The sequence below is a fragment of the Ptychodera flava genome, chromosome 18 (assembly GCF_041260155.1).
Source record: "Ptychodera flava strain L36383 chromosome 18, AS_Pfla_20210202, whole genome shotgun sequence".
Lineage (NCBI taxonomy): Eukaryota > Metazoa > Hemichordata > Enteropneusta > Ptychoderidae > Ptychodera > Ptychodera flava.
This window is the reverse complement of record NC_091945.1, coordinates 2,143,568-2,171,240: the sequence shown is the minus strand read 5'-3', so window position 1 is coordinate 2,171,240 and position 27,673 is coordinate 2,143,568. Positions and strand designations below refer to the sequence as shown.

Below are 27,673 nucleotides of genomic sequence, written 5' to 3'. Positions count from 1 at the left end.
ACACATCATATTGTAGATTGTATTGGTTGCCATCTTTCACAAACCTGCCAATCTGTGGAAGAGTGGTCCATATCTAAGTGTTATCACACTAGGAGAAGTTTATGTCAAAATTAAGCTGTATTTCCATTGTCAACTGACTTGCCATATTGCTTAGTTTGATAAACTTAAACTTTATTGACGTTATTCCCTCAAAGGTGAACATAGTCAAGAACTAATACTACAAAAAATAAGAAAAGGATACTTATCAAAAAATAATAAATATATATATATATATAATATAAATATATAAATATAAGATATAACTTTATGCAGAATATGAAATATTGCTTAGTTTGATATGATGTCGATACATAGCATCAACTAATGCATGAAAACCTTTATCAAAACTGGTCATTTTAAAGTAGAACTCATTTCATAAAGTAGACATTTCCTCTTTGATTCCTGTTCATGAAATAATTTAACCCTTTCACCGCTGTGGTTTGAACCATTCCTATTGTTTTCTATGGTAAAGTTGGAACTCTAGACAGGGAAATGGGGGTGTAAGGGTCAAGCTAGTTTTGTCATTCATTCTTTCTTGCATAAACTTTTAGTAGTGACCCGTTCATGGTAATGACACTGTACTTAACATGTCATACAGAAAAGTTTTACATTGTAAGTTGCTGATGACAGTTTCACTGTAGTCATTCTCTGTAAGCTGCTGTAAATAAGATGCTTGTGAAATACCATTTGCAATGTATCATGTGCTAACATGCTACAGTACTTTTGTTTCAACATGGAAAATTTTAAACGGCTGCTAATGTAGGACAGTGTACAGCATGACTGCCGACACCAATGTTTTGTTCTCTGTGATTGGCTCAAGTTTCTCCTCACAACACAATAATGTTCATAGTTGTGGTGATCATTAGTACCCAAGGGCCTGAAAGGCCCCCTTGAAACTTTTGTTTTTCGCAATTTCTTCAGACATTTCTTTTTATTGCTTGTAATGGCACAGTTTATCATTCAGCTTATCCTAGAAACAGACAGAACAATTTAATTGATATAACCTGTAGTGTGAATATAATTAATCAGTGATTTCAGGCAGTGCCAATATCAAAACAACTGTCAATATTGTAATATTTACCTACTGTCATATATATTACATTACTTCACATCTCACAGACTCATCAACACCTTCACTAAATATATTATTTTTCTTTCAACAAATACACTCCATCAACAAGTACTTCAGTCCATCACATTCACAGTCCACACATACTACAACCCATCATATTCACAGTCCGCAAGTCCACACACACTGCAACCCACTTCAACCGATCACGCTCAGTCCACACATACTTCAGCCCATCATATTCACAGTCCACACACACTGCAACCCATTTCATCCAGTCCACACACACTGCAACCCATTTCACAGTCCGCAAGTCCACACACACTGCAACCCATTTCATCCAGTTACATTCAAGCACTTGACAGATTTTTTCCAAACACATTTTCACACAATTACATTGCAAGTTATTGTAAATCATATCACACACAACAGTCTTCACATTGTGATGACACATTTATCATTACATTGCCACATTGCCCCAAAGTGAATTCATCCATTACAATGTTCACCATGATCCAACCATTCCTTCACTTATTTGACCACCACAGTTTACAACCAAAATCTGTTTCCACCGTCCACTACCCGTTTCAGAGCGCAGACCTCCCACACATTGTGACGGCACATTCTGGCTGACAAGTCAGCTAATTAAGCTATATACTTCTGATCTATGCTGTGTAGTAGTAGGCAGGCTCTGATGTGGCACCTTCCCTCTTTCTTTCTTTCTTTCTTTCTTTCTCTCTCTGTCTTTTTCTGTTTTTTTTTTTCTCTCCTCTGGTGTCTTACTCATTCAGTGTCTGTTGTAGCTGAGATGCAGGGTACCAAAACTGCTAAAGGCAAGAAGACGGTTGGTGGCAAAGACAAAAAGGGAGCTTTGCTTCCAGAATCTGAGGTAGGATATGTACACTCTTGATCAAGTCAAATGTACCAGTCGTCTTCTCTCTCACTTCATGATAATGAATCAAATTTACGAAGTTTTGTAATCATGATTGATCTAGTAAGGATCTGCTGGGTATATCTTGTCATCACTTTTGACAAAGGCAGACATCTGTTTGAACAATTACAGAATATGAAAATATCGGATACGGTATACTACAATATCAGTCTGTTGATGATGAAAACACAGCCATCTGACTGATTGTGATATAACAGCACACTTGGAAAACGCTTGAGCTCTCAGATACAGAAAAGTCCCTTTTTAACCATTTCTAGCCAGAATTTCAATAGTAAAGCAAACCCCCCCCCCACCCCCAGCAATGGGTGTACAACCATAGACTTGAGAGAAAAACTCGAGAGTCTATGGGTGTACAACTCAATTTTGACCAGTTCACTCCATATATACACTCTCCATCCCGTGTGCATCTCAAAATCGCATAGTATACATGTAGCTTGGGTTACATGGTTTAATAGTTCTAAGTTACACTATCACATGTAGAATCATATACAAGCCACTGCTACCAGGATAATAAGTAGCCTCACCATACTGTTTCATCATATTTGAAAATGTTTGAAGCGCATATGTGAGCCTTCACCCTATCGTGCATTGATATTACAGTCATAGCTGGTTCAGAAAGTATAAACCTGTTTTCTCAAATTTGTAGTAAAATAAACTTGCCTGTATTTCAGTAGAAAAGGCAAGTCATTGCATGTGCATTAGGAAATTGAGCAGACACGACTGTAACAGTTGAATTTTGCTGTTTTTTTTCTGACAGACTCCAGATGTGGTTGAAGCCATCAATCCACTGATGGACAGTGTTGAAAACATAGATGGTCAGTTATGGATACCTGGTAACAGAGCATTAATTAACCTTAATCTGTCTAGTAAGTTACAAATTTTATCACTTCAACTTCAGTTACCTTTTAGAAAAATTCATACTGGTATTTTATTTCATGACCAACAAGTTGGGAATCAGTAGCGCAAATGTCTTTGAGTGACACTGTCATGTTTTTGCTCAAGGGCTTGAAAAAGGTTGTGGACATTGGTCAAAAATGTGTTATTAAATCAATCTGTAGATTCATTTTAGACAGAGACAGATCAGCACACTCTAAGTATTATTTTAACCTTTGAATGAATTGTTTAGTTTATTATACGTGAGCATCCTTTTCAAGTTGATACAAAAAATACATGACTTTTTAAAATACTCTTAGGTGTTCCAAATCAGCCCTAAATCCAGGCTGTGTCAAGATACAAGAAACAGGCCCTGGAGTCTCCAAACAAGGGTTTGACACTGTATCTGCTAATTTAGCTCAGCTATCTGTATGTTGCATATATTAGATGTTATTTAGCAAATTTTCAGCACAGTCTCTCAAGGAAATTGATCACAATGACTTCAGCATTTGCTTTACAAGTTTATTTTAGTACTTACACGGTACACACTGTTTTCTCGTCGTGAAACCATAAGGTGATCCTCTGTCTGCTTTATGATAATTCCTATATATTTCTGTTCTTTGTGCAGGAAATCAGATATCAGAAGGTGGTTTCAAAGCTCTTTTACTTGGAGTTCAGTATCAGATGACCTTGAACTCTCTACAACCTAACCCAGCATTGAAGGGATTAATGAGAATATCACTAAATGTAAGTTACCATTGTTACCTGTCAATGACACAGTCTCAACATTCACATTGAAATTTTATACCAAAGTATAAATACTGCCCTCTGTTGACCAATATGGTCTTCATTACTGTGTTTTCTGCAAGTATTTACTCACTACTTCTGTTTATGTCCATTTCACCCACCTTTCTTGAGTGCAGTCTCACAAAAATTATTTATTAGTGTGGCCACATTATTTCCAACTATCAAAAGTCGAAAGTGAGAAAACAACAGGGTGAGAACAATACATGTTTGACAATATTTGTGAACAATACATTTTTGATGATATTTGTGCTGTACCAGAACTAACAGAGATCACTGTTTGCTTACTGAGACTAACTATCAATTTTGAATGATAACAACCACCACACCCTCCACCCCTGGAAAAAAAAATTGACGCTGAATTGTTGAGTTTCATACCCTTCATAGTCTTGATTGTTGGTGGCAAATTCAGTTTCCATGGTAACAGTGCTTCATTTTCTGTTTTCTCCAGAAAAATGCCATCAGTCCATCAAACGATGCCGTATCAAAACTTCAAGAACTAATGACTACAAGGGATCCATTTTACAAACCACCTTCACAGAGCCCTGATGGTGACAGCCAATCCCATGGAGGACAGTGATACTGCCCTCAACATATCATCCTGCAAAAACTTCTGTTTTGTAACATTTTGTACAAAATTGGCAAGGGGAATGGGAGATGTTGCACAATAACGTCAGAGCCATAAAATGCCGCAACAGTGTTGCCACCCTGTATATACATGTAAAATGTTATGTTGATTTGTGAAATGAAATTGTAAATATATGTTCTGTAATTTTCTACCAATCAATGCCATGTAAACTATATCCTGTTTCTTATTTTGACATGAAATGAATAAAATTAATCATTAAGTTTTATTAATGATGTCGAATGAGGTGTCTTTGTTTTTAGAAGTTGATGAACACTAATTTTGTTTGCAGTAAATTTGGCACAAAAGTACTGGATATGACATCTGACAAAAAGAAAAAAACCAGGCTTTCGTAAGTATCACATTTCGTTTAGCAAATTAGTGTCAGGTAAAGTGAATTTCTTGCTATTGCCTCAGTTTGAAGAAAAATTATTTGGCTTTCTACGTTTTAAGAAAGGTTCTCTACATAAAAGTTTTATTTCAAACAAAAGAAGGACATAAGGAAGATTTCTGTCTGTAGAAGCATGGTACAGGTGCCACAGTATGAGTGAGCTGTTGCTGTAAACCAGTCCTGCTACACACTGTGCTTAAACTGACAATAGCAATAGCGCTAGCGCCCTCCACACCCTGTGATAATAGGCCAAACCCGGAATTCGAATCGACCACGGTACAAACAAAGCCATGTGCGCAAACGCGCATAGACGTACATGTATTTCCATACGCGCTAGTACACATGTGGGTTGGTTTGTACCGGCATCACGTGATTATTTGGGCGTACTGAGTCTGTAGAACGCATCGCGTCCTTTTTATTCCGGAGTAGAACCATTGCAGGGTATGTGATATTTTGTCACTTCAGCATGAATTCTATTTCAAGCAGGCAAAGTGTTTTTACATCTGATAGCATACCCAAGCAACTAGTAACATCTTTGTTCATCATTCACTCCAACAGAACTCGGTTAAAACTATTTTGCATCCATGAGACTGCATAAATATCACGTTTCAGCATTTTTTACGTAAATGTAAACATAATGATGGTGTCTGTGTCAGCCTTGCATTCATGAGACTGCATAAATATCACGTTTCAGCATTTTTTACGTAAATGTAAACATAATGATGGTGTCTGTGTCAGCCCATTATTCAAGCATTTACCTTTGTGAAAAAATCCCTGAACTGTCAGAGAAAGTGACGTGAAATTTATGTATTCATTGTTGACATTAATGCATCACAAACTGAAACACAAATGAAGATTTATCTGAAAGGCAAATTTTTGTGTTGATATATTTTTGATATGCTTAATAGTTTACTAGTAATTTCATGATGACTTAGAATACAGGAGTTGTTTAAACTATGGGAATTATTTTTTTCTATAATAGAAATTATCTTCCATGGTAAAAGACCCTGAAAGTGAAATAATGGTGACTATAGATTTCGGAACATACAATTTGTGTTGTGTTTCATTCTTTTCAATATCAAGAAACCCACTCACACATACACTCAGTTTCAGTGTCATCATTGCAATGCTGCAGTATAACAGTCACATCCCGTGATACAATAACATGTTCTTGCTTTTTTAATAAATCATATTTATTATGAACAATGAAATATAATCCAGAAAGAAAACATTTCTTTAGACTTCACAAAGAGTGAAAGTTGTCTTTTAAGTATCTATGCACTGATGAATTATTTGGTTGTCTCCGTCTTTGAAAAGTTCCCATCTCAAAGTTATTGAAAGGAAAATTAGCATTTTTTTTAGAAAGATAAGGTGTCCTTCACCGTCACATGATCACAAATACATGTGTGCACCCTTAATGTTTAAACTAAATGACTAAATATTTGGTATTGTGGAAAAGCTTTATCTTGGAACCATTTGAAAACAAGGAACTGAGTAAAGCTTAACGCATTTGTTCATACACATCTTTCACAAATATTTGCTCTCTCAAATATGTATATATAAATTATGTACAAAGGAGTGGGTTAAAAAATTTTCAGGCAAGCATATTACCCTACCCTGATGAAATTCCATGCCCCTTAAGATCAAAGAAATAAGTCAACTTTGTTCCCTTTGTATGATATTCAACCATCAGATTGACAAATCTTAATCACAGATCCCCTTCAGCTGTCAAATACATCTCAATTGCTAAACACCAATGAAATCATATCAGCCAATGATTCTTTTCTGTAGCATTTCTTATTATCTACTGTCCATAAACAAATACTCATTTGAACTTGACCAGCAAAGACAGATCTAACTCATTTGTTCACAAATATTCATCAAAACAACTTCATATAAACGTACTTTCTATACACAGGGGATAATGATGGGATAATGATGTAAACTCAATTTTTCGTACCATTCCATCATACTTCATGGCTATTACCAACTAACGTAAAAAATAATGAGAACTTTTGTGACATCTATAACAGTATTTCTGAACAGAAACATTCTGAAAAACACAAGGGGTTGAACTCCTGAAAGCAACTTAGTATATGTCAGAAATACTTCTTTTCAGACATTTACAAAAATTTTGAAAGTGGATTGTTTGACATCTTGTAAAATTAGGCGGTAAGTATGGAAAGTATTGCTCTGAATAACAAGTGTTCATTTTATCTAAATTATATTTATTAAAACTGGCTTTGCACACAACATTAATCTTTTTTTTTCATAAACTGAACATCCTAAAAACCAATATCAGTTCAGTATCCATGAAAAGATGTACATGTACACTCAAAAGATTACAGATTGGTAACCTGTCCAATACCAGTTTGCCTATCTCTACTGTCATAACAAAAACTTGATGGCTTTAACCTACAATGCCTGTCATGTAATTATTCATCTTTGACCTTTGACCCTATGTAAAATCATACCATACTCCAAATCTTTCTACGGCATTTGACCTTTCCTGGGAAAATGCTTACATTGGGCAAAAAGAACTAAAAAGTGTAAAACTTTTATCATTCCATCCATTTAACTGATAAAACTGTTTTATCACTGCATATGGTTTTATATCAAATCTTTGTTTCTTTAAAATTTTGATGATAACTGCGCATCAGTGTTTACCAAATTACAAATAAAGCTTGGTACACTTAACAATGGGCTTCATTCACTCTTTGATCAAAATTCGTATGAAAAAAGACATCTTCAATCTGCAAACATTCTTTCAAATCAAATGTACAGGTCCTAAACTTTAGCACAGTGACAACAGTAAATTGTTTCTGGTAAGTGATTTTGAAATTGCCTTCTTTTTTCACCACCAGATCTGAGATAACTTTAAAACTCAAGCAATTAATATTTTGTCAGTTATTTCAATATTTTCATTTTGTGTTTCAGAATAGTACAATATTCATCAGTTTGACCGTGGATAAAATGGGACAAAGTATGTGAATTAAATGAAATTTCTCATCGCTGAAAGTTGAGTTCAACCAGACAAGGCCATACCACTTTGTCACTTACAGTACAGATACTTGTGTTTTATGACTCGTAAGGTGTATTCTACAATTTTACAGTTCACAGAAAAAAACTTAAGTGAATCACTCAAAAAAGTATAATTAATAAAATGTAATATGAAAAAATATGTGTAGGATTCTAAGACAAGTCATTACAATATCACATATATGGCTATTAACCCAACTGAAACCGCATGTTTTAAGATATTTCATTTTGGGCGTAGTTTAGTTATAGAAATTATGTTAAACTTCAGTATCTGATAATGGACAACATAGCAAATTGTGAAATATACATGTTTGAATAAATGCTTTCTGTTTTGTTGAACTAACTTGTAAATAATTCAAATTATTGTTTTTTCACTTACATAATGTTGATATGTCATAACTCATTATCATATCTTTGTGACAGCAAATCTTGAGCAATATCAGATCCATGTACAATTCAGTACCTGTATTTTGGACAACCTGGGTATCAGTGTATTAAAACCCTGTTTGTTTTCATCTTTCTTTTTTAACTGAACACAACTTAGAAAAAGTCTGTATATAGTGAAAGTTCTTCACCACAGAAATCAAAATTTCTGAAGTAATGCCGCTTTTTTCTTCTGGCTAGTGACAAAATGAAATTATCCTGTTACCACAGTCTTACAAAGACTATTTTTATACTTTGGCCATCGAGTTATTTAAATAGTACGTTTGTTTTGTCTATCATGAATGTACAGCCTTTTTTTTTTGAAGTTTCCATATTCTAATTGTAAGAAATCCACAAAGGGAGAAATGACCAATGGAGTTGACAAAAATGACACCATAAAACAAATGAAATGCTGTGCTGTCTTCAAGATTGAAAAACACTGAAGTCTTGCCAGTTACAGAAGTCAAGAAATGCTTATTATAGCCATGTTCATCTACATTCATGACATTTATAGCTGAGGAGAGTTTTCACTGACCTAACGCTATTTCTATCAAATAAAAAAAACATTTGCAAACTGAAAACAACTGCAAGTTATAAGCACACTTGAGAGACAGATCTTCATACCTACTCCAATCCAATGATTAATGAACAGTCAAATACAAACTTATTGAGAGGTGAGATATTTATGGCCACTGACATGTGCCATCAGGCACTCAAACTCAGAAATAGGTCAGAGGGCAAAGGTCATTATCCTTACACAAGAGATGAAAACATTTCAATAAAACCTGTTCCCAACAGTCCCCAGTCACTTGTGATGGCACATTGATGATTTTTGTAGCAAAAAAATATAATCATGCAAAAATAACTCTATCTTTTTATTATTACAGAACAAAATTCCCTATGGGACAAAAGTGACAATATTTTACATAAAGAAAACATCTCTGCTCATATTTTCATACAAAATTACTACAGAAATTTTTCTTACATATGACATCAGGCAAAGCTTTCTATGTGGTGAGAATTTTACATCTAAAATAAATAGGAAGTACTAAAACGTTTCAAGGGTTTAGAAATTTGATATAAAGGAAATCCGATGATGTACTGTTGTGAGACTGACTTCCAAGCATTCATCATTGTTACTTTTTTAGTACTTAGAGCAGCTCCTTGGTCAAAGATTATTGCTAGATACACTGGTATGGTGACTTTAGGGAATTACAACTTGACTGCTTTGGAGTTAAAAACATGAGTTTACAACAATTACTATACATTACTAGATACCTAATGTCCTCTGTAAAACCACATAAACTGTCAAATACATAATGGGGGTGGGAATTTGACTTCTGCTCTTGAATTAAGACTATATATTTACAACACAATATCAAACCAGGATTATGAATAGCAGGACAATTTTTGAGCTTATAGTTTGCACATGTGACTTATTCTCATGAGATTTTCTTGACAAAGTATTTAAAGGAAGTGGGGTATTTAGGAAATGATAAAATATAACAAAGTGTAATCTTCCCACTTGCCTCTCCTTATGACGCAATCATAAAAAAATTTCAATGAGCTGGTCAACTTTGGAAATAAAACTCTAATGAACAGTTGTACACAAAGAATGATTTGATCACAATATAACTTTCAGAGACTCAAAGTATCATTTCATGTGGCTGTTTTGAAACAGTTGTATGAGCAAATTCATCAATTTCTATATGTCTGCAGCTGTCTGTTGGCTTGTTGAAACTCCATTGCCAAATGTGTTTCATTTAGACAGACGTAATCACACAAAAGGTCATGTGGGTTGTAAACTTTGTCTTAAGGCCAGAAGACATTGGGTTGTAAAGTTTCTCTGAATGCCAGAAGACATTCTCTTGTTTCAAAATTAAACTTTGAGGAAATAGAACACAATACACTACAAAATTTTTGTTAAATTTGATCTTATGCTTGGTAATGTAAACCATAACATAACACAGCACAACAACTGTTCATGGCTGTGTTTCCACTGCTTTCAACATAAAAGACATTGAAAGATATTGACTTCTGCACAGCACAGCGCAGATTTTGCCAAAATTTGACTGAATACCATCAAATTCATCAGTGGCTAAAGAATCAGATATAAAGCTGTGAAACATGTTTGAAATAATTTTATATGCACATCACATCCAAATGAATATTTGGTATGCTTTAATAACAAAATAGATGAGGTTTCAGACCTGCTAGAAATGCTGGTGAATAAAACTGATGTATATCAGACCTGACCACAGAAATAAAATGGTGTAATGAAATCATATGTTGGTGAAAAGGAATAATGGTGGGTACACTTCAAATGAATTCACCATTACACATCATCATTATGACAATATACAGAAAGGTTTAGTTGGGTGGAGGTATTTGTAGCCAAATTATTTCATATTTTTTGGAAGCTGTACCTGAAAGACACAATATCCATTTATCATTGAAAGGTGCATGGGGCACTGAAGAATACAAACTTGGCAATATCACAAGAGTACATTTACAGCGTTTTGTGGAAGTCATGCTAATGACAGGCACAGTAACTTTGCTAGTCTCACTCATGGCTTGCGTGTCTGCCTGCACCATCCAAACAGTGGTGTTCTCAAACAATGCTCACTCACATCATCACCACTGGGGACTATGGTAATACATAACAAACAATGGCATGTGAATATAACCATTTCATATCACCATGAGATCTTTGCTCATTAGAAAACAAGATTTTTTTAAAAATCATAACACTGGGTATAAACAAGCTAAAAATGTAGTCTCTTGTATTATTCTGTGATTCTGGATCTAAGCAAGGTTATATTGTACATTATACCAGTATTATCATAACCGGTCAGCCTTTTTGATTCATAGAAATGCAATATATCCCCATTTTTTTTGGCAAGTGCTGGCAGTGATGTAAGGCTTGTTAGAGTACATCACTGGCTTGGAGTGTGGTTTCTCTCTGACACTCCATCGGTAACAAAATAAGTTACAATACACAATTTTATCATACGGTATCAATTCGTTAAACATGTGTAATTTTAGTATTGAACATAAAACTAACATCTGTGCCTTGACACTTGGATATTTACAAGATTCTGTCAAAAGGACAGTGAAGGTACAGATCTCTCTGTTATCACATGTCGTACTGACAAACTTTACTGCTCTGTTAACATGTAATGGAAGAGTCAATGCACTGCAAATCCAAGGGCCTACTCCATATTGTCAGAGAACAAAGATGGAAATATACATCTTACCTTGGGCAGATTTCTATGCATACTTCAAAAACACAATCTGAGTTGTCAATAAAGATATACAACAAGAGTATCTTTGGCTTGTCTCTGTTTAGTAGTTCTTCACCAAAACAGGATAATGTTTATCAAAGAATTCTGATCCATGGCACTTGGTGCATGTTGTTCCTTGTACACACTCTTCAAATGGTGTACAAGTATCGTTGAAAGACCTGCCCTAACATCTAAATATACAAAACCACTGGCTTTTTATAGCTGTATAGCTTCTAATGGCAGTTTGAAGTAGGCTTGCATAGCTATGCTGAAAAGAATTGTCCTGTGATTGGGGCAGTCCATGTATCATAGTTTGGGATCACTGGAAAAAATGGAAAGATCATATTTTGAAATGAACTTAGTTGCAAGATTTCCATAGAAATGATGTTGTCAATGATATTTACTGCTTAGATATCCTTCTACACTCCAATAGACAGGCCTATTCACAAAAGGATTTCAATGAAGTCCACTGCTGTTGTCTTATTGTCCCAAAATGTCACCAATTTACATACTGATATGTTTAATTAAAAACAAAAATTTAAGAATACTTATACATCCCACTTTTTTATTTCTTATTATACATTTGGATAATGCTTGATTTATGGACCTGAAATGGAGATCATCCATCACACATACCTTTCATATCTTTGATAATCTAATCTTCCAATAATTTCCCGAACTGTTGATATGAGAGGTTCATTTTCCTGCGGTGAATCTAATATTATCTGGTGAAGTTTTGTCATGTAGTTGTCTATAGTGTTCATGGATGGCAGTTCATTTGAACCTGTCAAAGACAAATGATAAATAGATTATATGACAAGCGTAACACATCAGGTTGTTGTCAAAATTTTAAAGGTCATGCAGGTAAACTTGGTACAAACATCAAGGTCACGTCAGTTATATCGGCATAAACAAACTAGTACGAACAAGAGTGCTTGTGACTCATGATGTCAGGTCAAGTTGAATTGACAAAAGTGAAGATTAGTGGGCACATACAATGTTTTGCATTATTTATACCCTGGGAGTCATCACAGTTGGATAAAGAGGACCGTAAGAAAACCCTTTGAGTTCATATCAAATGGGTTGTACACATTTTACTTGTGCCATAAGTTAAAATCACTACAGAAAAGCAGCTCTGATATTCAACTAAATGAGGTTCTAGACCTATACTGTAAGCTGCAAGACTGCAACTACATGTACTGGGTATTTTTAGCATTACTCTAAGGAAGTATTGCACACACCATGCTTAGATAACCTTCCATCCAGATTACAATACGTACGACTAGACTGATTCAAATAGTAAATTTTTTGACAAACAACGTAACAATTCAATCAGTAAAATGGTTGACAATTTGTCAAATCCCAAAATGCAACTTAAAACGCCATAAAATATTTAGAAACTTACCAGGCAATGGTACATGTGCAAAATTGGAGGTCAATGACCCCCTAAGTGCCTCTAAATGTTGCTGTAGAGCCATATTGTGATTCCTTTGTTGGACAGCTTCTACTTCAAGTTTCTCTACAGCTGATTTCATGTTTTCAATATGTTTTGTCAGAATTGCATTCTGTTCTTCATATTCTGTGTTAGCTTTTCTGAGCTGACGTAATTCTTGTTCTCTCCCTGTTTAAGTAGAAAATAAGAAAAGATATTACATTTTCATATTAAATTGTAAAAATTTTTATGTGACCTCAAGATGAACCTTTGAAATAAACCCTTATGTGATTGAAAAAACTTAAATGGGTGACTGTGCTTGATTTACTTACAAGTTCATGTTTTAGAGGAATTTTTTAAGGCTGAGAGATTTTTATAGTGGTGAATATATCTAAAGATTTTATAAGCTTCTAGATCATCAAGTGTATGACTGAGACATTGTTACTGTATTATCAATGACATAAGTACACTGAAAATCATTACCAGGAGTTATTTACAGCTATGTTGTTGCCTTTTCACTCATACACTAGTAAATTACATGTAGAAATCAGTTGAAAAATGAAATTTATGATTCTGAAACAGTGCTATATCCTAAATGTACAGCACAAGGAAACTAAATTTAACCGTTCTATATCTTCTTAATCTATAGCAAGTCAAAAGTATATTTGATACGATCACTGCTAACACTATTTGCTTCACCTTTTGCACCGTGTTCAGTTGATGTCACATGACTTTATCAGTTGACATGGGGTTGTGGTTTGAAGGTTACACTTTTTAGCACATTTGACCTTCACAGGACCATCTTGATACTGAAAGTAATTGCATTGGGCCAAACCATGGTAGTGGATGGTTCATACCTTCCCCCCCCCCCCCCCCCCCCAATCAGTTCTAGCAGTTGAAATAGATCTGTACACACAATTCTTTGGCAGAGAGTGCACAAAATAAGTAAAAGTGGACAATTTTTCTTCACACTTAGTCAGTTCTTACCTTTGTTATGATCTAAAAATTCTTCTGTAAAAATTGGAATATCGTAACCTGGAAGATCCTCTTCACCATCGTCAAACTGTGGAAGGTAATAATAGGAATGACTTCAAAATGATTTTTAAAACTGTACGGACTGGAATAGGAATGACTCTAATCACTGACTGAAGACTATTAAAAGAGTATACAGATTGGGATAGGAATGACTTTTATCACTGGTTATTTTCTGAACAGTGTACAGATAAGGATGACAATAACTTTATTCATTGACACTCCATTTGACAACAATTTTAAGGTTTGCATGGCAATGAATAACTTTCAACAAATCCAGTGAAGGGCAATAAATCCATTCAATGACAAATGACTTGCAAGAAATAAAGTTTAATGTTCAAAATTTGACTCTGTGATCAAAAGCAGAGACAATATGTTGACTATATAAGTAGAACTGAGTTTTCATATCATGTAATTGTCCAATCAAATCAGAGTAACATCAGAATTAAAGACACTATACAGTGTTCAATGACTCACAAAATGTAGCACACAGCACAGGTAATGTTGTCACAAGACTGACTACCAATGTCTTGTCATAAAATCATATTTTATGTGATATGAATAACCTCTGTGAAACAAACTAGGCAAGCTAACCTCTGCCGGAGCACCATTGACACCACGATTCTCAGCATCTTCCATCATTTCTGCTTTTCTCTTTTTTTCTTGTAACTTTTTTGCAAATAATCTGTAGGAATCTGTTTGTTGGTACTGTTCCAGTTCTTTCATGTACCTTTCTTTATCTTTCTCAGCCTCATCCAGATAGCGCTGTTTAATATTGGGTGAAGAAGGCACAGAGAAATTTGAATTCAAGTTCACGTAAGTACATCTAATGACACTATAAACCAAGTCAAACACATGTACAAAATCGAACAAGAATAGCCTCCTGGGCAGATGCTCTCCAATATTCAAATCAAAATTGCATTTGTTATCAGCAATGGAATATTGCAGGCTGTCACGTTTATACTTGTCAAAAACATTATACGCAGTTTTAGATGACATTTGGCATAAACAATCAGCCCTTTCCAAGTAGCATTACTATGATTTGATATCAAGCTCTAGTTAGACTGTTAGTTCAGGCTCTGTTAACATTCTACACTGAATGGTGACGTCAACACAAATAATTTTGAAGTTCAGAATGCATCATTAGTCTGAGATACGTAACTATAATATTTTTTGTTTCCCAAATTCATTTCAATTATTTTTCACAATCCTTAGCCTTGGGAAGAAAATGTCACCATACCTGTTTTTCACTTTGAGATAACTTACTCCATTCATTTCCTAACATCTTTGTTATCTCTGGAAAAGATAAGGTGGGATTTTCATTTCTCACTTTCTCTCTACGGTCATTGAGAAATCTAATATAACCAGTGAGAGGTGCCCTGGGTGCATTGATGTCCTTGATGTGCTTTCTTCGTTTCTTGCCTTTTGGCCAGCCACCTTTGCCTTTCGTCCTCTGTTGAAGAGTGAAAAAAATGCAGCAGTATGAGATGCAATGAGTATGTATAGATGCATTATCAGAAACATTCAACTCCACCTTTTGCAACATATGACAGCAAGATATTGTCAGACACAAGCACTTTCCACCAACTGTTGTTATTTCTATGTATCTCTTTGCCCATGTACGATAGAAAATGCTCAGAAAGGGTGGATGATTTATCTCAAAAAATTCTCATTGAAAAAAAATGTCCTTATTTTCAAAAAAACATTCTTTATCCATAGTGTAGTCCTTAATGTATCAAATGGCCCTACCTTCATAACAGTGAAACTAATGTTACAGAAGTTGAAATTGAGCTTTCACTGTCTATGGAACCTGTCTTCCAATTATACATATAATTTCTTACCTCCTCCTTGTGTGTTTCTTGAATGTCCTGTGATGAAGTGTCTTGCTGTAACAATTCAACTGAATGATAAAATAAACAAATCTTGCATCACTTATAGGCTGCTGCTTACTTTTGTAAAGCTTTACCTTAGAACAAAATATCAGTTTGGCAAAACAAATGAAAACGAAGGATTATCATTGTGTATTGGTATATATTCAATGTGAACAAGAACTAATGCAAAAACCAGAGATTGAGAATGGATTGATCATGGTGGCTTGAATATACAAATTTCCTAACTTTATTTGACACTCTTACTTTGCTGAAAAGGATTTGCTTTGACCAGGCAATTGTCAGATACCAGCTAACCCATGGTCTATATGGATATATCTTGATATGACTATTTCTGGGCTAGTTACAAAACAATGACAAAACTGATAACATAATGGTTCTGAACATGACATATACCTTGCCGTTAAAAACTGAGACATGCATTTTCATAGAAATTTTAACTACTGACTAAAATCATCAAATTATATACCTGACCATTTTGCATTTCCCACATAAAAAGCAGTTCAAATACTGAATCTTACCTTGTGAAATATCTGTGATCAGTTCTGGATTATTGAGTGACTGACTTGTTGTCGTTGTAAAATTTGGACCATCTGCACCAGTGAAGCTGTCAATATAATAATTACTGCATGATTAGTCATCAACAAACGTACATCTTCCATTGGGGACATTGGAACTGACAATCTAAACTATAGCCCATAAATGCTGGACCGTTCTGGTCATTTTATCCTTTTTGTAACTGCACAGTATCATTACTATCAATCTTTTACAAGTATTTCATCTTGGGTTTCAAAATTTCAAAAGTAAGCCTTGAAATTCAGATGACTGATGGGCATTGAAAGGATGGCTATTCTAATCAAATAGAGCTTGTGGAGAGAGTTTGGACTTTAAATTCATGATTGGCCTCACTTTCAGCTAGACTTGACTTGATATGTGTGGACATATAAATCTTGTTAGAATGGGATTGACTATAACAAAAATCTTACCTTGCATCAACTGTCAAATCATTACTTTCTTTGGAAACATCATCATCAAAACTCTCATAATTGAACAAAGAGCTTGATGCCCCTGGGTTGGACATAAGTCCCTGGTTGGAGTTGCTGTCTCCTAGATCCATTCTGAACCTTAAATAAAAAGTCAATGATAAAAGGAAAAAATCTTTATCATCTTGACAATCTCTTGTAGATAAAATTTTAAGTTCACTTCCTTCTTATCTGTCAGTAAAGATGATTATTGAAGCACCTGATTTTACATTAAACTTTTGCACCAAAGGATGAGAAAGGGCCCCTTTTGACGAATAGGGATATCAGTTAGAAAATGTGATTTTTCAGTTCAAACATTGAAAATGTTCACATAACAATGGTGTTGATATACAGTGTAAGAAATATGACTTCCTTCACTGTGACTTATCTACAAGATTGAAAGAGGGCTAATGTGCAGCATCTCGGAAGCTGTTATCCATTTGATTCGCTGAATCTTACCGTTATAATTGAATAATACAGACTTCCTGAGTTGCTGTGAATAGTGATAATCGACCAATCAGACCTCAACCAAACCTTCTGAGCACACTGCACAGCAGCAGCTGAAAGAGTCAGCCATGAGCAAGCGCTCTGCGACCTCTGACACTACACTAATGTAGGGTCGTAGGTCGCAGAGTGCTGGGTGGCCTGCACACAGCTGAATGTTTCATGAATTTCAGTCTACTTATTAACCAATGTGTATCAAAATATACAACATGGGATCATCCAAACTTCATCTGTGCCAACAATTTTTGTAGCCTTGTAGATGAGGTATCTCTGTAAATTTTTATTACTGCAGAATTCAAGTATTATAGTAAACAGGAGGGAAATAATGATGATGTTGATTATATGATGATGATGATGATGATGATTATATGATGACGATGATGATGTTGATAATAATGATGATGATCGCAGCAGTGATGCAACAAGAAAATGGAATCTGTCATTTTAACATTTGTCTTTGATTGCTACCCTTGGCAGACCAGAGTTGCACACCTTAGACCTGACTCTTCTCTTGGTGCAATCAAGGCACTGCATTGCGCATACTGAAATACAACGCTTGCAGGACGTTATGACCTGACCACCGTACCATGGGGATTGTGACCTGACATTGCAACTGTACCAAACGGACAATACTTTGTTCAACTTCAACTCAGAAGAAATAATAATGGCTGCTTTTGCAAAATGGAACACATCTGGTTCTCGGTTCGATTATTTCATTTTCCGGAAATTTTATTGCAGAAGAACAACTTACATGAATGATGACTAGAAAAACAGTTGGAAAACTTTTACACCATACTTGCAAATATAGTAACTTAAGCATGAATGGTAAGGAATAGGAAGATCCATTTATGTCAATATCAATAAGTATGAATTCTTTTTACTTGAATATACCAGCAAAAACATTTCTGAGGATAAAAGAAAATTTCATACGCGTTCAAATACCTACCCAGAATGTATCAAATATGTGCAACTTGTTGGCTGGTCAGTGGTGGGTTAGAAAGTCACTGTTGTTGCAGTCATACGTCGCAGCTGCACCTACCAACTTGAAGGAAGTGCATGACCCTGGCCGTTTCACATGACATTCGGGTCACGCGTGCACTAATAAAAAAGTAATTCGAAGTGCAACTCTGCTTAGTAACGTAAAACTGCCATCCCTGTTAAACCAGATTTTTTGTTATGTACACAGATTTATTTTCCAAAATCCACAGAACAAAAGCGATCGTTAAGGTCCACATTCATCGATACAAAACTGCGAAATATTATCATTGTTTGGGTTGTAGCGCGGTAATAATTATTCAAAATGGCGACTCCCTCAATGGATGCAGTCGTCGCGATGTATACTGTGTCTCATTTATTTTTCAGATGAGCGAATTTCTTAACCACATTGAGTGTGGGACTGGCGCATATGATTTTTGTATGAAAATAATGCGTTTTCGGAGAAATCTTCCCGAATATAACTGCAAGTTTTGCTGCGCTAACGATGACAGCCCATAATACTTTACGCTCGTCTATTTTGTATGCAAATGAGCAAAACATTTGTTGATCTAGGATGAGGTCGTAGGTTGCAAACCATTTCCGTTTTTCGTGACGCGTGACGTACAGTTTACATAGTGAAACGCGCTCGCTTCACATAACAAAGGTGTTTGTGCTTAGACTGTTTGGTACCCAAGGTGTTTGATGAACGGTAAGTCAAACGTTTTTCTCACGATTAAATTTGATTTTTCAGAGAGTCAGAAAGGATAATTTGAGGGGCCTATGGTATGCATTCCCGTGTGATTTTATGTCTTAAGGCACGGGACAACGTGTGATCAATTAATTCAAAGCGAATATTGTGAAAAGGTTGACACATTGGTCACGTTAGTACTATCTATGGTTAACATTGGTAATATAATACCTGGTGAGGATCCGGGAACCGGCTAGTGTCTGACCTCGAAGATTACTGTGGACCGATTGAGTCTCTGCCACCTCCATGGTCTCAGTAACGAGCATAAAGCGCCACAGACGCTAAAATTACTTGCAAAATGTTGTCTGTCGAGTACATGCGAACTTGACAAAGTTGTTTTGTGACAAATCATAAAAGGTTTCCCTTGTGTCATTGTTCTGATAGGTCGTTGTGGTATAATAAAAGTCACATCAGAACGACAGTTTTCAAACTGACTGAGTTATTTTAACATGATAAACAGTAAACGTCTAAATTTACTGTTTAACCTGCCAAATAATTATGTCTTTGATGTGGAATGTTCGGGGATCGGGAAAGGGGAGCAAATCAATACCGATCGCGAAGCGACGTGTCGCATGCCTGTAGCAAATCTAAGTGCTCAGTTGAGGCATGCATGGTTGAGGGTTGTGCTTTTGCTCGATCCCAGCCCTATGGATGGACTGTATCTAAATAAATCATTGCATGTCACTAAATCGGTACTGATTTGCTCCCTTTCCCGGTCCCCGCACATTCCATATCAAAGACATAATTAAAACATTCCAAGTTGTGTCGGGGAAGCACTGCATACAGAGCCTACTTTGGGTGTATGAGAAATTGTGATTTTCAACACTCATATTTTCACATATGCTACATACAATACACAATAAAGTCACTATAAATTGCAGAAAGATTTGATGGTGTTTTACTTCCGTGGGATGGTGACACCGTTGGGCAGGTTTCACCCATTTCCTCATTTATGTCACCACAACAGAATAACGAAAAGCCACATACCTTTATACCGAACAGCAAAAGGATGTTAATCATAGAGAGTAGAGTGCAATTATTGGATCGCATATTGTATGTGTCAGTTATTAAATGATAAATATTGCCAACAATATGAAAGAAGTTATTTTCTCTCTATTTCATTTGAGACAGCTAGTTATTATCGCCAAAAATGACATTCCTGCAAACAGGGCTGACGTTGATGTCGGAAACTGGTTTGGGTTTAAAGGTTAATAAAATACAATGAGGAAGGAAACTGAATACAACTGGATGTGTTCTGGAGGTGTTCAGTGACTACTCTATGTTTTCAAAATTAAGACTCACTTTATACAGTCACCCATTATTAAGTATAGACCCCATGCTGTAATGTGATTGCAATCACCTGCAAATAAATTAATAGAGTGATAACATTGTTTTGCTTGATGATGATATTAAAACTAAATAGCTAAAAATCCATGTTTTAATATGAATCAGAGGCATTAAGTTTAATTTTTTTGCAATAAATTTGCTGGCACTGTGAAATACATCTTATGGAGACATCAAATGAATATAATTGTAATGTGAATGAAAAGTTTCCTAATCTGTCTGTGTTGTGGGGAGAATGTTCATGAAACTAATGTTCACTGTACTGGCCTATGTACATGTAAAATGACAAATCAGTGCACACTGTGTTATAAAACATGTAACAAGCTTATCGATTGTCATGCAAAATACCCTGAAGAACTACACAGCAACCAGAACCATTTGATAATTTCACAGCTGTTTGATTGTAGTACCGTTTATATTCATGAAAAATTCAGCCATGACTAAGTAAGATGAATATTTCCATCGATGTTGATACTTGCTATGTTGACAAAGGGAAGGTGGGAGATAATATCTGCAGTTCAACAAAATATTTATTACATTATTTGATGAAAGTTAGTATTGAAATAAATATTATGGCTTCAGCTTTACACTTATTTCCTGTCAAAATGAAATCTTTCCCCCACGATGAAAGCAGAATAGGATTAGATATCCTCTGTCTGAAATGAAGATTATATTTGATAGCCTGTGAAATGTGAATTTTTCATTTTAAAAAATACAGTGAACTGTGAATTCCAATGCAGGATTTAATGTACCACAAGGTCCTAAACTTTCAAAAATCATTAGAGGTTATACAGCATGGATGGAAAAAACATCCATGGTTGTAGGAATCCCAAAGTCCTCGTTGTGGAGTTTCTGTATATCAGATACCTGATTCTCTGATGCTGTAGTGATAGATAGGGGTAGATTTGTGAGTTAGTATGGTCTGGTATAATAATAAATGTACTTCTCAACTACAAGTGTATGCACTGGCAGCAGTTCTTGTGTCATAAGCTTGTCACTTGTCATAACTACATGTTTTTGACACTGGAATGTTACAAACAAGGTAAACTAATGACGTATGGTCTGGTTAACACTAGTCAACAATGCAGTTCTTGTGTCAAGATCTTGTCACCAGTCATAACTACGTCGTATGTGACACTGGAATGTGTAAAACAAGGTAAACAAATGAAACAACTTGGACTTGGAGAGAACTTTATGTTTACATATTCCACTGATGATAATAAGTAACAATAGAATTAACCCTGAACTCTTCAATGTCCCAAACATATGTCAGGGTTTAGGGAAGTGAAGTCAATACAATGTAGGTGTAAATAATGGTGCCAGGGAGGTATTCCCCATATCTGTTGTTGTCATAAATTTGACCAAAGGTCAATGCATAATTTTAGCATCCCAATCGATAAAATAAATAACTTAGTTATGGACTAAACATGGACTTTGATGTGTCTGTTTCAAAGTCCAAATTTGTTCAGATGTTAAAACAACTAGGTATTGCCGCATCCATGTGGTATTAGTCATGTTAAAAAACACAGAAAGGTTGTGGGAAAAGAAAACCAGGTGTTGTTTATACTGTAGTGTGTATTCTTTATCTCACAAAAGGTAAAGAATTGTTAGTTGGTCAGCATGTACATGTAGTGTGTACAGATGCCAAATTAAACCAAGGTTGAACCCGGAAACTTAAATTTGAAATTCATTGGGTTGCCGTTGAAATTTTTCTTCCTGGCAGTAAAGGGAAGAAACACATAAATATTTGTTACAGTCTGAGTCAGACTGTCTAATGCCCTTAAAAATTTATTTTCTGAAATATCTAAAATTTTCTTTTCAGAAAATATCTCATATTTGTGAATATTGTGTAAACAAAGAACAGTAATGATTTGTGTGATACTGTTACTTGTTAACTACGTTATTATTAAATTAAACTTGCAACAGGAAAAATAACTTTAATAACAATGTGTTAATTTATAAGTGGATAAATGTACTAGTGTTTGTGTGTTTTGTTTGTTTGCTATTAAATATTTTGCAGGTTTCTTTCCGTAACTGTAACCCTTCAGAGGGTTGATAGTTGTTATGAAGTCCTCTCTGTACTGTAGACTGTTATGAACACTGAGAAGGAAATAGTTGTTGATTGTCCAGCTCAGTCTATATCAGGTCTCTTTTCTTCCAGACACAATTGTCCTCTGAAGCAGCAATAAGTTTTGTATTGTCTCCCTTTGACAGGAAATCATGCTGAATAACCGTGAGAAAGACAATCTGGTAGAACTCTCTTCTGCTTTTTTGTGGCAGATTTGAGTGTGAATGTTTCTTCTTTTCAAAGTGTTATTGTCAGGGAATTTTGGTTAAAAGCATTGCTGAGAATTCTAAGACATAACCCCAGGCCTTTTTCGCAGGAAGACGTTGCTATCCATCCGTCCAAATCAACTGTTGTATTCTTGTGGGATTCTGTGGTTGAAAACAGCAGGTGCACGGCACAACAGATGCAATAGTACATGAGGGTACAACCCAGAACAGTTCATTTTAACACACTCTGTCCTGGCCAGTGATAAAATTTGACTCTCTAGAAATATCAAGAATATTGCTCTAATTTTGGCCCAGTTATCAGGAAACCTGTTCCTTGAACACCTCTATAATCAGGACACTTTCTATTAAGGATTTTTCGGCCCAAAAAGTCACAAGTTTGGTAGAATTTTCCCTACATGTATCTTTCAAATTTTGGATACTTGCTATTGCCTCTACTGTCCTCTTAGTTTTACCATATCATGTCATTTGCCTGAACTTTTAAAATGCTGATACCAACCTGATCTTACCAAAGGGATGAGATAAACCACAAAAGAATGTTACTTTATTGAGCAGAGTAACATACATGCACATACTTAACCATACACTAATACCAGTAGGGATTATCAAATGTTAGTAACTGCAAGAGAAATAAATACAGAGACTAACTGTCTGATATCTTACTCTGGTACAAACTTGACAATCCATGTCACATACATTTCTTTGCTTTTATTTTTAATTGTAATGTTTGCATACATTCATATTCATACAACAAGTTAATTTAGGCTAGGCGTTTGGAAAATTCTGAATTGTGTACATTTTACATATAAACATTGTAAAAAATTGCGTGACTGCATGACTAGATTGGAATGTTCTTGTCACCATATTTGTCCCTGAAGAACATGATGGTTCGTGTTGGAACTGTCTAGACACCTGAAGGAGCCTACAGAGGGTCACCATTGGCTTTGAATCATCAAGTCTATCAGAATGCATCAATTGTTCCATGAAGAATTTTTCACAGAATGGTTAGCCAGTCTCATGAGAATTTTAGCAAATCTTTGCTGACGAAAACAATGCCAACAATAGCATCATAAAAATGATTCCATACATGTACGCAGCGATTTGTCTGATGACAATAATAATACACAATAAGATCTCTGTGTCAAATATAAACAAAAGTGTTTATTTCATTTTCATTTATGATACATTTTACTGTTTTTATGGTGCTTGTAGACTGTTGAAAGAACGTCAAATGCTTGTTCTTGTCCAGCAAGTGTGATGTGATTAAAGTGTAATTAGTGGAAAGTGTGCTAAATCCTTGAAGTTGAAAATATAACATATGAAAGCTAGATGTAATAGAATGCAATAAAGCAGACAAGGCTCTTTTGTGTTACTTTAGTTCATATTCACTCTGAAATCACACGTTTTCCAAAGAAAGATTTTGAAGAACTTGTATGGTGTGCCATATTTTGAGATTTTGTTATAATTTAACTTGAAACTGGTTTCATGTACACATACTTGGAACAATTAAGAATAAGTTGCTGTAAATATCTGCAATCATGTATGCATGCCGAGCAGTGTGCATGTCTTGTTGCTGTTAGAAACATTACAAATACCCTCAGGGCATTGAAGCAGATTGTTAATGTTATTGAAAAGATTTAATATACATTGTATGTATTTCAGTGATACAGTAGTATCATGCCCAGACTGGTAAAATTTTTAGCAGGATTCTTTATTGCACATCAGAAATTCTTACAAATTTCAACAGATTATTCAGCACAATTTAGTAGCTGTCAATTTTTAGCCCTATCAGTGTAATTCTATAAGCAGATCACAGTAGCACACTCCAACCTGTTACGTTTTCTTCTTACTTTAAATCTTTTACAACTATTGTACTATTTATTAATTTTATCCGCTTTTTGACAAGCTTAAAAAATTTAAAAAGTAGGAAATTGTACAGCTGTCTCAGTGTATGTTTTGATGAGAATTAAAGGTAATCTTTTTTGAAGATAGCTACAGCTGTCCAAAGGTTTTAGCCTAGATTTGCCGCAGGGTCATCTTGGATTGAAATCTTAGATTGTAAGAATGGATTATCTCAATTTACATGCAAAATAGAAATCTTTAGCCTCAACAAAGGAATCCTCCCGCCATCACAGAATATTACCAAAAAATATTTGAAAGTTAATATCAGTAATATCATAATAGTATATGGAAATTCTGACATGGGATATCAAAAACGGATATTTGCTGTAGCCGAGAGCTTATGCAGGTGCCAGCTGTGCTATATTGTGAATATACTAAGGTTCTCTTTTCATGTCTCAAGCAATCAGATCGCTCTATTTGCACCATCAATATACTGGTATGATGTAATAGCTGTTGTACAATTTTTTGTGAAATATGATAATATGATGTAGATGTACAAATATGCAATATTTCTATCCCTGCTGGCATGATATTTAGGACAGTTGTATTGCTTTATTGTATGGTTTCCAAAAGTCTTTAAATCATCAAATCAGAATTTCCTTTTTTTGGAGTGAAAAATAAATGTCAAGGTCCTATTCTAATGGTATTTCTTTCTTAATGTTCATGTATGAGCAAATTTTTTTGTATTATTCAAATAAAACGAAGTTAATATTTTGCGAAATTTTTTAAAAGAAAGAATGATAACTGTATGAAATTGCATTTCACATCAACATTTGTATATCATGTGAAAAATGAATGAAAATCTGCAAAAAGTTATGGTTGGCAAATCTGTGTACAAGGCATGTTAATGAAATGTTGCAGAGATTGAGAAATCATGAGACTGAGACAGGTGTTGCAGACTTGCAAGGCCATATCAATGACGATGTTGTCTAATTATACTGTACAGTCACTTTGCATTTTAGCCCAAGGGCAGCCACTGTGTTTACCCCTGGTAACTTACTCAGAAAGACATGTTAGGGCCAGACATTATCATTTGTCTTCAAATACTTGTGAGGCAGGGCTTCATTTCTGCTCTATGACGTTACACACTGAGAATCAAGTAATTTGCATTGATCAGTTGCCAGCTAGTGGTTAATGACACTGTCTTCTCAAAGAAGATAATATGTATACAGTATAATTTTGTTACAGAATTTACTCTGTTTATTGTTCAGTGTAAGACGAACAAATTGTAATTGTACCACATACTGTAGGTTGTTTTACAATTAACCAAGTTTGACTGGCAAAATTAAGATAGCAATCTCCTTGCGCATTTAAAGCAAAATTTTTATAAAGGTAAGGAATCACTGATCAATTTTGCTGTGTGGAAAGACAATCATGATATTTCAAAGTTCTTGGGGAAACTAAAAAATGCTATTGACATACAGTATCTTTTCAGACACTAACACTATGCTAATATGTTTCAAACTTGTAAACAGATTTTTTAAGTCTTGTTCTGGTATCGTATTTTTGTTTGTTGTTTCTTCTGTTTCTTTTTTATTTATTTCTGTTTTATTTATTGCTATCATTGTCATTTTTGTTGTTTATTTGTATATCCATCTGTTATATCAAAAATATCTGCCATTCTGAGAAGTTCATTTGAGGACGAAAACTGGTAAATTGTATACAGCATTGCAAAACCTGATGTCAATGGTTTGTTTCATCAGATCGGCTGTGCTTGCATTTACCACAGACTGTGCTTGCATTTACTGTGCTTGTGAAATCTTGCTTTCAAACCAATAGTACACAAGGGTTGACATATCAAACACAAAGTACAAGTACTTAAGCAGCTTATTTACAGAAGTCATCATTCAAATCTAGGATTGAAAAATGAATTGTAGAACCCCCTTGGGCTTAGAATTTTAACCCTCCATACTGCTTCAAAATGCATGACTGTAGGGTGGTCCAAACTTTTGGAAAGGCACTGTGTATATACACTTCAACAACAACATTGTTTATCTTCTTTGGTGTTCTCTTGGCAACAATGGAATTGTTTTCATTGAATTTCCTCTGGACAGAGTGGTCAATGTTTGCAGCATTCACAGTTCATTAGAGTGGTCCAAAAGTTACGTTTGGGTTCTTCCAGCATGCTCTGAGTTTTATATTATTAGCCTTCTCATTTGTTGTCTTCCACTTCCTGTTGTCATTATTATCTCACCAAAGACTAGAGGTATTTTTTCAAGTCCTGTTTTTGGTGTTTCTTTAGTGCTTACCTTACAGGTATGTGTATTTAGAGCAACGGGACAATGACCCCTCTTTATCGCTGTATCCCTTCATTGTCATTGAAGACAGGGTTATTTTACAGCTGATATATCATAAAATACATCAATGGTTACCGTCACCCACCATCACCCCACAACAATAGTTATTGCTCAGTCCTGGGCCACCAAACTGCCGCTGGGATTTAGGTGTTGACGCAGGTACTTGAAAAGAGCCGTGGGTTGAATAGCCTCTTGTACTGTATATCATACACAAGAACCAACAACAGTCTGCCTCTTATGTTCATGAACTGATGATGACTTGTTTGCAAGGCTTGAGTTGGTTGCGGCATTCCAGCTGGTCAACAAACCAAACAATTTACTGCATGAGAATACGATAAGCATTTCAGATACATGGGTATTGTTGTGGCAAATGTGACATACATACATATGGCCATCAACCTCAAGAGCTTCCTCCTGTGAGTCAATATTTCTAGGTTGCCAGGAACCTACACTTGCTGCAGGCCACTTCATTGATTGTAATCTGTATTTTATGAGGATTTGCAAAATGTTGTAGGCTGTCTTAAGGGTAGAGTGGTGTTTTTGTTGTAGTGTAGGTCGATGACAGAGTCACTGACCCTAAGGGTGACTCAGGACAATAAGGTCAAGTTTCTCACAGTAGATTTTCCGAAAACAAGTGCTTCATTGGTAAACTTTGTGGTGGTTGTAGACTGTTCAGAATATACATGTATACATACACGTATGGTTGCAGCACAGACAGCTACCGTCTATGCAGTACT

The 27,673-nt window shown here is 35.2% G+C and overlaps 3 protein-coding genes across 52 annotated transcripts in view; 2 read left to right on the top strand and 1 right to left on the bottom strand.

Annotated features, from left to right (window-relative positions):
* LOC139117999 (leucine-rich repeat-containing protein 71-like) overlaps positions 1-4,591 on the top strand; it is a 76,412-nt gene extending 71,821 nt beyond the window's left edge. For 31 of the 50 annotated variants that reach the window (XM_070681324.1, XM_070681271.1, XM_070681313.1 and 28 more), the window contains 4 exons: positions 1,900-1,997; positions 2,818-2,926; positions 3,562-3,680; positions 4,189-4,591. In XM_070681324.1, coding sequence (XP_070537425.1) covers positions 1,900-1,997; positions 2,818-2,926; positions 3,562-3,680; positions 4,189-4,317 — 455 coding nt within the window. In that variant the 3' untranslated portion in view covers positions 4,318-4,591. The remainder of the gene's footprint in view (positions 1-1,899; positions 1,998-2,817; positions 2,927-3,561; positions 3,681-4,188) is intronic. The other 19 variants (XM_070681274.1, XM_070681317.1, XM_070681308.1 and 16 more) reach the window with 1 other exon arrangement.
* Positions 4,592-5,921: 1,330 nt separating this feature from the next.
* Positions 5,922-18,463, bottom strand: LOC139118001 (high mobility group protein 20A-like). The gene is made up of 10 exons (XM_070681325.1): positions 18,325-18,463; positions 16,839-16,976; positions 16,374-16,459; positions 15,805-15,863; positions 15,204-15,416; positions 14,558-14,728; positions 13,919-13,994; positions 12,905-13,120; positions 12,136-12,283; positions 5,922-11,821 (listed from the first exon to the last, which is right to left on the bottom strand). Exons 2-10 carry the CDS (start codon positions 16,967-16,969, stop codon positions 11,806-11,808), a joined length of 1,116 nt encoding a protein of 371 aa, XP_070537426.1. The 5' UTR covers positions 16,970-16,976; positions 18,325-18,463; the 3' UTR covers positions 5,922-11,805.
* A 481-nt stretch (positions 18,464-18,944) lies between these two features.
* LOC139117997 (inactive tyrosine-protein kinase PEAK1-like) overlaps positions 18,945-27,673 on the top strand; it is a 50,539-nt gene continuing 41,810 nt past the window's right edge. The window contains exon 1 of the mRNA XM_070681267.1: positions 18,945-19,062. The gene's annotated coding sequence lies outside the window, so the exon portion shown is untranslated. The remainder of the gene's footprint in view (positions 19,063-27,673) is intronic.

Coding starts and splice junctions, on each gene's coding strand:
- LOC139118001 (XM_070681325.1), bottom strand. CDS start 16,969: ATGGATCTAGGAGACAGCAACTCCAACCAGGGACTTATGTCCAACCCA. Junction 15,417..15,804: donor AAGAAACACACAAGGAGGAG/GTAAGAAATTAT, acceptor ACTCTTCAACAG/AGGACGAAAGGCAAAGGTGG. Junction 12,284..12,904: donor TGCACATGTACCATTGCCTG/GTAAGTTTCTAA, acceptor TGTCTTTGACAG/GTTCAAATGAACTGCCATCC.